Consider the following 12,174-nt stretch of genomic DNA (forward strand, 5'->3'; position numbering starts at 1 on the left):
TGTCACTTGGGTAGAAAGTATTTGACCATTTGAACTAGGTTGATTTGAACTAGGTAATACATTTGGGATGAAGCCTTTATTGAAACTTGTCAGTAATTAATAAGATAAGAGCAATAATTAATTACAAAAATTTGAGTGGAAGCTTCATAAGTAGGTAGTGTAATCATTTGGCTTTAAAAGTCATGATAACATTTATCAAACATTTGATTTACTTAACAATAGTGTAGATAATTAATGTTAACTCACATATTTTTTACATTTTCCTGTCTGCCAGGCAATTTAAAAACCCTGGAGACGATTATATATCTTGTCTATGTTCTATGTTATTTTCACCCATAACTGTTGTATGTTTGTGCTAGATCCAATGCCGAGCCCACACTGTTACCTGACCATGGCATTTGCAGAGATGGAATGTCTAGTATGTATGACAGGCATTCCGACTTTTGAAATCATTGTTTGGTGCTGGAGAACAGGTGTCAAACTCGCATCTCTCCCAACTGGAATCAACTCATCAAACATTCAGCTGAGGTGATTGTTAAAAGACCAAATAGGGGATGGTTATGCAAAGTCTTTGGATATAGTTCCAAAATATAACTATAGGGTGGTCAAGAAATATGAAATAAAAGGCATGACCATCTTGCTGTAAGAACACATTACACAGAGGTTTGGGATTAAGACTATGGCCACACTAAGTGACTTGGTGGCCACGACATGGTAGCCGAAACTTTTTTTATTTGTGGCTTAGTCTCAGGAGGTGACCACCCTTAAGCGACTTGTAACTGTTGAGATGAATTTTTATAATGAGTGAGAAGGACCTGTTGCTTTATTCAATTTCCAAATAAGAAGAGGAAACACACATATGGTCTGATGAATTCCCTGAAACATTGTTTACCATAACAACATTGTTTCGGGATAGTCATTAAAACGTGACAGGGTTTTTTTATTTCACGATTCTGAATCAACCACTTAACGGATGTGTTGATTCCAACCTAACGTGTTGAAACAAAGATAATACTGAGAACTAGGGAATGTCTAAGCTGTAATTTTAGTTTAGGGTTTCAGTATTTTTAGAAATTAAGTTTTAATTAAAAAAAGTCTAGCAGCCGATGCTAAGATTCTAGACTAGCTTTTGGTATCATACCATTTGATAATGTAACAGCTGTAAACATTCAGGGGACACAAATTCAGCATTTGGATAAAAATGAAATGACATGCTTAGGGTTTACTTATTTATACTATGTGTAATGCTATAATAATTGATACGTTCATTTATTCAGAATGTTATACCTAATATATTTTTAGAGCAGTCTTAAAAATCTTGAGTTAGTTTTATTGCAATAATTTGTTTGAAGTAACAGCTGGATGGATATAAAAAGAACTATGAGGTTATTTTGTCTATGATTTTGTCATTGATTATAGGAAATAAGTAGTATAAGAAGAGATTAGTAGACCACAGGGATAATGTGGCATACTTTGTGCCACATTTTGGTGATCTGATCATGCGATTCAAGATCCTGACCAAATCGTTGTTGTTGGAAACGTTAATTGAACACATTATTTAACACAGAGGAGACAATTGACCGCAATTCACAGGCCCCAAGAGCCAGCTTTGATGAAAGATTGATTAATTAAAGCATTATAACACTGAAATACGTGGATTGTTCAACATATTGAATATTTAGTGTATAAGTCAACTGGACACAACGTGAACTAAGATTTGAGATAATAATCAATAATAAATGACGGAATAAACGACGTAGTGAATTTGACTAGATGATCTGAAATTACATATTATTAAAATACTATTACTACGACACAATACCTCAAGGGGGTGTCCCCCCGTATCCCAATGAATTTAGCCCTCCATTCCTCAAGACAGCACACGCACGACAATCACTTTCGCGACGTCTCTCCCCATACCCCACCGTGCGCATGCGCGACCACAGAGTCCTGGTGGCGTATGATGGTTTGAAAGTGGCGGGCTATTTAAATGATAGTGGATTGATCTCCACAAGATCTCCCCCCCTCCGCCCCCAGCAGTCAAGGGGAAGAGAGCTGGCTATTTAAATGATAGTGGATTGATCTCCACAATAAGTAAGACCATTGCTGTATACAAATCGAGGTTCTGCCCACGAGTCTTCAAAGAAAAACCGTATGCAAATTATTTTATTGCTCGATTTTTGTTTTCTGTTAGAGTAGGAAGATAACAATTGTTAACGTGTTCATCTTGGCAGTTTTTTGTTTACAATGTGTAAATAATGTTTGACTGCTTAAACTTTGTTTGAATTAGGCCTGAAAATATTGATGTTATTAAACAAGGAGATCCAGAGATAAACAGATGGATGACATAGATTAAACACAATGTTATCATTGACCTAGGATACTGCAAGTAGACTTACCACCCTTTTGTAAAATATAAAACGTTGTTTGGCGTCTGTTCAGTTCAGTGGCGGGTATAGAATAATTTTTTGGAGGGGGCCGTGATTAATTGAAGGTTAGGTTATGTAATTTAAAGTAGACGCCCCATGACTTTATCTCAGTTTTGCTGCGGTAATTTGCGCTAAATGTGACCTTTGATTTACTAAGATCACGCTGTATCATTAAATTGGTCCATTAAATTTTAAAAATTTATCTATTCAAGCCAAATGAGGAAAATATCTCAATTACTAAATCAAAAACACTGATCAATATTTAACAACGTGTCATTCCATCTAAAAACACTAATCCGAACCTAAGGAGTCAAATACGCGATTGTGATTATCCTATTCTGAGGGGTTCTAACTACCTCCGTGTGCTAACTGCAAAACGTTAACATTTCAGTTCAACGTCGAACAGATTTCAATAACAACAGGCCCACTTTTATAAACGGGCAGACTGGGCATATGCCCAGGGTGGTTGACCTAGCAGGGTGGATGGGGGGCGCCGTGGGGCGCCCTCAACCACTGCTCGTCCTAGGAAAAATTGGTTTTTATCAGCCGGGATTTCAAAAATAAAATCGTTGATTTCAACTTGTAGTTAAGTGATTTTCCCTTATTGCAAAAGTAAATAAATACAACAAAATTGAAAATACTCGACCTTCAGGTTATACCTCGTGTAGTCAGGGAAATGCAGGCAGCAGTGTGAACCGGGCGCACTCACTTTACTATCAGAGGCAGGGCGGTAGGCCTGCATGGTGGAAGGAAAATACATAGGTGTGCTATTCCCGTCATATGCTGACGTCACTCAGATTGCAAACACCTTTTACCATTAAAAAATTGCAAAAACAATAACAATCAAATCAAAACAAAAATATACTTATATGGCATTACATCAGCTGATTTTTTGTTTGCAATCTGGGATATGTCAGCAAATGACGGGAATAGCACACCTATGTATTTTCCTTCCACCCATGGTAGGCCTGTAGACTGCAGCTGTTGACGTGCCCCTCCTCTCCCTCCCACCCCCATCGCCTCACCCACCCCCACAAGTCACAACTAACTACCGCGTGGTGCCAGTCCGAGTCCCGAGTCCAGTCAGTCCAGTGTCCAGTACTCCTCAGTAGTCAGTAGATTGTGTTCGTGTTGTGCCTGCTGCACAGTCGTCAAATCAGTTACAACACAACCTAAACTGTAACAGTCACTAGTCAGTGTTGACACTCACACTGCAGGTAGTGAACCATTAATATATAGGCCTAAGTAGAAGTGTTGATACAAGTAGGCCTATAAACAGTGAAAAATGCATAAAAACTTAGTGGAGCCGAGAACCGCAAGCGGTTGGCTCAAAGAAAACAAACACAAGAAGCAGTTTTAAAGAAAGTGAAGTGTATTAACCAGTATTTCCACTGATACTGAATTGAAAACTCCCTCCTGAAACCAAACTGGTAAAAAAACACGCTAATGTATAAATATATATATGTGCATTGGCCTATAGTAGAACGATTGGTAAAACATACTCCCTTAGTAGAACCTCGTTTAATGCGTGTGTAATGAAAATGAACTGCACACTGTACTGTACTGAACAGTAATTAATGTTCAGTAATTACAACAAGTGATTAATCAAATCACTGCGTAGTGCATTAAGCTATTGGCGCAGGGCAAGTGGCATTCGCATAGCAACTACTGTCAAGTTCATTGCACGCACCCCAACCCCCCTGCTGTGGATTTCGGCGAACTGATGAGTCAACCCCCTTCCCTCTTCCCCTCCCTACACTGCTGTGGTCAAAACCTTTTTAGTTATATATATATACATATATATATATACATATATATATATACATATATATATATACATATATATATACATATATATATATATATATACAAGGGGGGCGCTGCTTTTGGGTTTGCCCAGGGCGCCACTGACCCTTAACGCGGCCCTGAATAACAAACAATAAAAATAGCTACCACTGAACTGACTGAACTCTTCGTTACTCCCCTCCCCTGATCCCCTGCACCGGTAGATATGCTGGTCTCTGTTGCAACTGTACACTGTTTCAAGCGAAGATAGCCGGGCGGCGGGCAGGAGCTCCTGTAGGTCTGAAGCACAAGCGTCTTTAGCCTGATTGATCACTTATTGCAAACGAAAAAATTGGCCATCACTGATAAACCAGTTTTTCTTGGTGACTATGCGATCTGTCGTCTGTTTTGTTTAGCTCTCCCGCTCTTATCTCTGGTCCTGCTTCGTTTCAGTTTATTTAGCTGTTTGGTTAGACCTAGCTTAGCTTTCTTTACTATTTTGTTCTTGGAATGTTTTTAAAAAGAAGTTCTGAATTTCTTGTAGTAAATTATATTAATTGTATTAATGATGTATCTGGTAGGAAATGAAAAAAGGATCGAAAGGACTTTGGTTTCTGCTGTGAACAGTGTGGTTTACCACTGCTGTGAACAGTTGCAAGCACGTCTATCTCAAAAAGAAGTCATGAAACATGACCATGATAGTCATTTGGGTAATAATTCGACGGAAAACTATTTTGTTGACTTTTTACTGTTATATTTTAATTTTGTATAGTCTTTTGCAAATAACTTACTATCTTGGAAGGTAGGGTTGAACCTATCATCAATTTACTGTATAAATTAATAAACGTTTTCTGTGAATGTTCAGTTTGGTTTGATGTTCAGCCATAAATTAGACGCTTGTGTCTGATGCACATAGTTTACAACTAAACATATGGACGTAGTTTGAAATAGTTTTTTAGTTTAACCTCAGATCTCAGGACTTATTACTTCCAGACCAAAGCCGGAATTTTATATTTTTATTTAAACATCTGTTAACTGAGTCTGGTTCATAAATAAAGAGTTTGCTAGCAAGACCTGACAACAAATTGTTTGTAATAATAGTTGAATTTATTTACCTTACATCGTATTTTACTGAATTTTCGTATTGTTGGTTACAGTTTGGTGTGATTAAGTGAATGTTTGAAAATTATTATTCACAGTGCAGTTACCCGTTACATTACCATATTATCATGTAATTTACAGTGTGTATCAAAATTCCTTTGTAGTGTTTTCTGTTGATTGGTTAACTTTCGTATTTTATCTAAATTTGTGTGAGTGGCTGGAGGGAACGCAACCTCCCAATTTGACGGATACAGAGTGGCAGGACTGCCGTGGTGATACATCCAATCGGTTAATTATTTACCTCATTTGCGGAATTCACCATACTTTCAGGAACTTATTGGAAACTCCCTCAAATCTGAAAACAGGGCTGTGAGGCTTGGATCCAGAAATTATCTCAATAAAATTCGCCAATTCAATTCCGCCTTTGCCATGGTCAGCTCTGAAGCTCATTTTGACGAGAGGGTCACACAGGGGATCTACAATTTACAGATCCATGATTGGTACCTACCTCCAAATTGGTAATCTAATATTCCTTAAGAAGGTCATCCTGAACACGCACAGATGTATAGTTGAAAAGAGTAAGACGTTCGCACTGGAACCCAACAGCGCATGAAACACAATTCAAACAAAAAATGCCATGAAGAAATATGCGGGAATAGGGTCACATTTCCAACCTTTTTGCCTAATCTTTTAAAATTGTGGCAGAAATGTGTAGGGAGGAGAGATCCGAGGAGTCAAGTGAGATTCATGTGCATAGTAAAAGACAAAAGAAGTGACTCTCTACAATGATGCTACTTAAATAAATGTCCCAGCTATTTTTAAAGCTGAAAACAGAGCACCACCTTGCAAAATAAATCTTTTTTTTTCTTTAAAAACTAATAGTGTTAAACGCGAATCCGTTCTAGATACGTCGTTAAATCCAATCCACTCTTATGACCCAACCGGAGACTTAGGTTGGGGCACCTAATTTAAACACGCCTAAAATAGAACATTTCGTAGAAATAATTTAACAATGCTATAGTACGTGACGTAGGTACTGGTTGGCGTCAAGAGAGGGATTTAGGTGACACATTAGGTCTGAAAAGCTCACTTTTCAGTGTGTGGTTGATATCTACGTTCTCATAGAGGGCACAGTACATAAGAGGTAACCAAAGCAGTATGAGAACGGATCTATATTTAAATATTATACCGTAGATTACTTTTAAAATTTTTTTACAACATAACATTTTTCACATGTTATGAGATATTGTTTTTGTTTCTATAATCAGTCATAGAAATTACTTTAGAGTGACTCTATGATTGAGGTTTTGCTGTTTATGTTTTTTGTTCTTTATTATTTTATTACAAGTAGCAGTTATGCTCGATTTCGAGCAACAGGTTATCTAGTTATTTTTACTTTTTAGGCTAGTCAATCTGGAGTCAAATTAAGCATAACATCAAACTTAAAGCAATAGAAATAAAATATATGGGATTTCGTCAACAAAGGTGTCCACAACATCATACTAAAAATCTAGAAAAATCTAAGTGGTGGAAAGCCGCCATATTGGAAAAAAGCTTCCGCCATATTGGATTTATCTAAGCTTTTAGTAAAATAGCAATAGTTTGACAACTAAGCGTCTTAAAAATATGCGGTTTGTTTTAATAGCTTCCTCATTAAGTCTACTTCAAGATAACAACAACTTTTATATCATTTAAATATTGTTTTGTTTATATTAGACAGCTTTAAATTAAAAAAATACCAAATTTTAAAGATGTTTTTAATAAAACCTTTAAATTTTTGCAAATACAAACTCAGGTGATATGAACATACATATTTTGTGGCTATTAAAATAATCTGCATTAAATTTTGAACAATAATAATTATCACATCAGTTTGTATCTTGCTTTGAAGATGGGATATATTTGTTACTAGTCTTCAACTTGGAACGCTAGCCGTGACATGCGCTGCAATAATATTCAAACAAAAATCCGACAAAATCCGAGCATGGGAACATTGAAAAAGTAGACGTTTTCAAACATACCAAAATTCAATTTTTCATTATAGACAATTACAATTACTGTCAGAGATATATTTTCAATTGTTGGGTTGGCAGAGTGACATACTAAAAGTTGTTAAAAAATAGTCCACGGGAAAACCCCTAAAACGACTATTAAAAATGGCGGCTTTTCCCAAAATTAACAAATTTGAAAAAAAAACATGGATTTTTATGAACATATTTCGGGAAATTGACTTGGTACCACTGCTGATATTTATTTGTTGTTTAGTACCTAATTTCGATAGATAACCCTTTTTTGGCCGCCATTTTGGATTGCCATATTGGATATAAATAAAATATTTTAAATGTAATGATAGTTTTGTGACACATAATTGTAAACTAGATTTTTTACGCAGATTTCAATTCTGGAATACCTTTTTAAATATCCTTTTTTCGTTTTTAAGATATTTTGCAAACGAAAACTCTACCCCATACATTTCTTATAAACATTTCGTACATTGAACATAAAAAAAAAAGATATTTCTTACATCTCCAGTTATTATTAACTCTTGCCGTTCTAGCCTTAAACTATTCAGTGATGTAAGGGCCTGTCGTTTGATTATTTTGGCTATTGATCATTAAAATCAGAAAACTTTGAGATGAGCTACAAACCCCAACACAATGAAATTTACCTTTTTAGAAATAAGTTGTTATTAAAATATTTATATCTCGCGTTGTATTAACAACAAGAGATATATATTCTTCACATATTATCTTCATATAAAACGTCACCAAGTTCTTTATGGTCTAAAATTACCCAGTAAATTATTGGCTTTAATTTTATTAATTATTAAATAAAATCGGACAAATTAAAAATGAGACATGGACTTTTATTTAAAACTAGCAGTTATCCAGCGCGCTTTGCTGCGATAATAACTATTATTTGAAATTGTATTTTTTTCTTCTTTACGATGAATATAGTAAAAACGTATACCAAAAACAAAAATTTAATTTTTAATTGCCAGTGGATTAACTATGTTTTTGTTTTTGTTTTCATTTGGTTTATGAATATAAACGTTTTTTAGGTGTACCTTCTACCTCGTGAGCACGCAACATACAGCTGACCGTGTGTAAAGCATACATTTTCTAAACTTAAACAGGCGACGGTCAGCGATTGCCCTTGTGCCTTATAATGGTGACTGCGAAAGCAACACGCAAAGGAAATTTTAGTCGCTTGAATTCAAAGGATAATTCGAATGAAAATATCGGTATTCTAGGATTAAGACTATTTCTCGTTTAAACTTACTACTGATGATTGTTGCTTGAATCAGATTTGGTGTAATTCTTTTAATTGTCAGTCTGGTTCCGTTACACAGCATCTGTGGATTATCGCATTAGATCGCATAAGTTTCGCATTAGTATTATTTGAGCTCTTCTTTTAATGACAGTAACGTGGTGGATGACAAATAGGGAGGAATTTGAATACCTGACATAGCTCACATGATTATTTTTCATTTATAATAATTTATGTTAGATTGTGTGGGTATAGAACAAAAGATAAAGTTATTTAGGCATTGCGATCCCTTTTAATGTTTATAATTCTTTGATAAAGGTTTTTATGTTTACATATTTAACATTGAAGAATTCACACGTTGTTTAGTGCAAAGGTATGCTGCGTTTGGGTTTAATATATATGGACTTATCTAAAAGTAAAATAGTTTTCTGTGCTGCATTCTGTGAAAACTGTGGCACTATTTTAAATCATGAGTAATACAGAATGTTGTGATTATTCAAGCCTACAAAACAGTTGGTGAAAGTAAACAAACTGCTTTTAAATCTATCTATATATTAATAGGCAAGCATGTTTCTTTAAAACCTTTTTTCTCAGCTCGTGTGCATCGCAGGGAAAATCTACGCATACTGTTGGAAAGATATTTTCCTGTAGATGTGCAGAATGCCTTTAAAAGTTAAAATAGGCTAACAAATAAGCACAAAAAATTAATTTGAAAACTTCAAAAAATTAACATGGACCATATGGGTTGCCATGATGGTGACGAAATAACAACAAAATGTAAACAGAAAATCAAAACAAATGGAAGAAATTCCAATCACATGTTTTATTTACAGTGTGGGGAGAAAATAGAGAAGTCTGTACATTAATTATTTTTGGTCGAGTTTCGACCACAGGGCGATCACTAGTTATATTTATTTAGTAGTTCCAAAAGTTTGACAATGGACCCCTTAAAACCCTCTGGGGCTTTGTTATGATGGATCTGCATTAAACTTCACACACACCATCTTTGAATAATGCTTAATAATGCCTGAAAGTTTTATTACAATCTGTCTAGGGGTTTCGGAGTCTATAGGGTACATACACACATACTTCTGTTTTATAGGTACCTATAGATAAAATAATTTTTATTTTGTGTATTGTCTTCAGTTAAAGACGTTTGTCCTCAATTCTAAATAGATAAATACATAATCCATAGCTAAAATAAGAGTCAAGACTTTGATGAATTATTTAAGACTATAAAGAGTTTTTGGAGTTATTCAAGATTGAGGATATACAGGGTGAGTTTTAAATGAGTTCCCCCCTACTTTATTCTACATTTCTTAAGATATCATCTCGGGACCACGTCAGATCATTGTAGAGTAGTAAGTACTTCATTTTGACTAGGTATACATTTTTGGCTGCCATTTTGGATCCGCCATTTTGAAATGTGATCAATTAATTTAAATATGAAGGTGTTGTTGTGACCCATCATTTTGAACTAATTTTTTATACAGAACTCAATGCCGCAATCCGGTTTTGGCTATCAAGTTTTCTTGATGAAATATTAAAATTCTCTTATTTAAAATTTCTATATTTCAAAAACCAAAAATGCAAATAAATACGGATTACGGCATTGAGTTCAGCATAAAAAAGTAGCTCAAAATGATAGGTCACAACATCACCTTCATATTTAAATTATAGTAATACCAGAAACAAAAGAATCCTGGGCCGTTTCGAGCCGCGCAGGTTTGAATGGTACACCCACACCTACCGGCGCGAACAACGTGATCTTTTCGTTTCTGCGCAGGTTGTTTTGTTCGTGGTATGTCTATAATATGTCATATTTCAAAATTTCAGATCCAAATTGGCGGCCGAAAAAATTACATCCGTCATAACCAAGTGGAAATAGGTTGACAATGAATGGTGGTATAGATAACATGTTAGATAACATCTTTATCTAATACTATTTTGAGATTATGGCCTTAGTTTGTAAATGCACCATGTAGAATGGGCTAAAAATAAAGGTATAAAGAGTCCTCATAACTTTAGAACGAATCTAGATTTTTAAAAACTGATTGCGGCATTGTAATCAGCGTACAATTCTAGTTTGAAATAATGGGTCACAAGCCTACCTTTACATTTGAAAAAAAACTTTGTATCCAAAATGGCGGATCCAAGATGGCAGCCAAAAATGTATACCCAGTCAAAATGAAGTACTTACTACTCTACAATGATCTGACGTGGTCCCGAGATGATATCTTAAGAAATGTAGAATAAAGTAGGAGGGGAACTCATTTAAAACTCACTCTGTATGTATTTAACTAAAGACAGTAAAAAACAAAAAAAAATTAAATAAAGGTTCATGAGTCAATTTAAATTAGTCAGATTTTATTTAGTGATCAATAAAAATAAAGCCATAAATGTAATAAATAAATTTAGACCATAAATAACTTGGTGACGTATTGACAACCCAAAATATAAATCTTTAAAGAAAAACTGATTTCCTAAAAAGTCAATTTAAGATTGTGTTGGGGTTTGTAGCTTGTCTCAAAATTTTCTGATATTAATGATCAATAGCCAAAATAGTCAAATGACAGCCCTCACATCACTGAATAGTTTAAGACTAGAACGGACTGCAAGCGTTAATAATAACTGGAGATGTAAGAAATATATTTTTTTTTATGTTCAAGGTAGGAAATGTTCATAAGAAATGTGAGGTAGATTTTTCGTTTGAACATATTTTTAAAACGATAAAGGATATCTAGGTAAAATATAATAAAAATCTAGTTTAAAATGATGTGTCACAAAACTATCAACACATTTAAAATATTTTATTTAAAGTATATTTATATGTGGTTTTTTTCAAATTTGTCAATTTTGGGAAAAGCTGCCATTTTTAATACCTAGTCGTTTTAGGGGTTTTCCGGTGGACTATTTTTTAACAACTTTTAGTATGTCACTCTGCCAACCCAACACTAAAAATAAAACTATAGAATGTTTAATTTAAAATATTTCTCTGACTACTACTGTAATTGTCTATAATGAAAAATTGAATTTTAATTGGAATGTTTGAAAATGTCTATTTTTTCAGTGTTCCCATGCTCGGATTTTGTCGGATTTTTGTTTGAATATTATTGCAGCGCGTGTCACGGCTAGCGTTCCAAGTTGAAGACTAATAACAAATATATCCCATCTTCAAAGCAAGATACAAACTGATGTGATAATTATTATTGTTCAAAATTTAATGCAGATTATTTTAATAGCCACAAAATATGTATGTTCATATCACCTGAGTTTGTATTTGCAAAAATTTAAAGGTTTTATTAAAAACATCTTTAAAATTTGGTATTTTTTAAATTTAAAGCTGTCTAATATAAACAAAACAATATTTAAATGATATAAAAGTTGTTGTTATCTTGAAGTAGACTTAATGAGGAAGCTATTAAAACAAACCGCATATTTTTAAGACGCTTAGTTGTCAAACTATTGCTATTTTACTAAAAGCTTAGATAAATCCAATATGGCGGAAGCTTTTTTCCAATATGGCGGCTTTCCACCACTTAGATTTTTCTAGATTTTTAGTATGATGTTGTGGACACCTTTGTTGACG

At 34.4% G+C, this 12,174-nt stretch overlaps 1 protein-coding gene across 1 annotated transcript in view; it reads left to right on the forward strand.

Annotated features, from left to right (window-relative positions):
- LOC128998880 (uncharacterized) overlaps window positions 1–12,174 on the forward strand; it is a 106,371-nt gene that overhangs the window by 5,076 nt on the left and 89,121 nt on the right. The window contains exon 3 of the mRNA XM_054425237.1: window positions 360–528. Within this exon, the coding sequence (XP_054281212.1) occupies window positions 360–528 (169 nt within the window). The remainder of the gene's footprint in view (window positions 1–359; window positions 529–12,174) is intronic.

This window comes from Macrosteles quadrilineatus, unplaced genomic scaffold, assembly GCF_028750875.1.
Source record: "Macrosteles quadrilineatus isolate MER2022 unplaced genomic scaffold, UCM_ALF_1.0 Scaffold_1__1_contigs__length_201487025, whole genome shotgun sequence".
NCBI lineage: Eukaryota > Metazoa > Arthropoda > Insecta > Hemiptera > Cicadellidae > Macrosteles > Macrosteles quadrilineatus.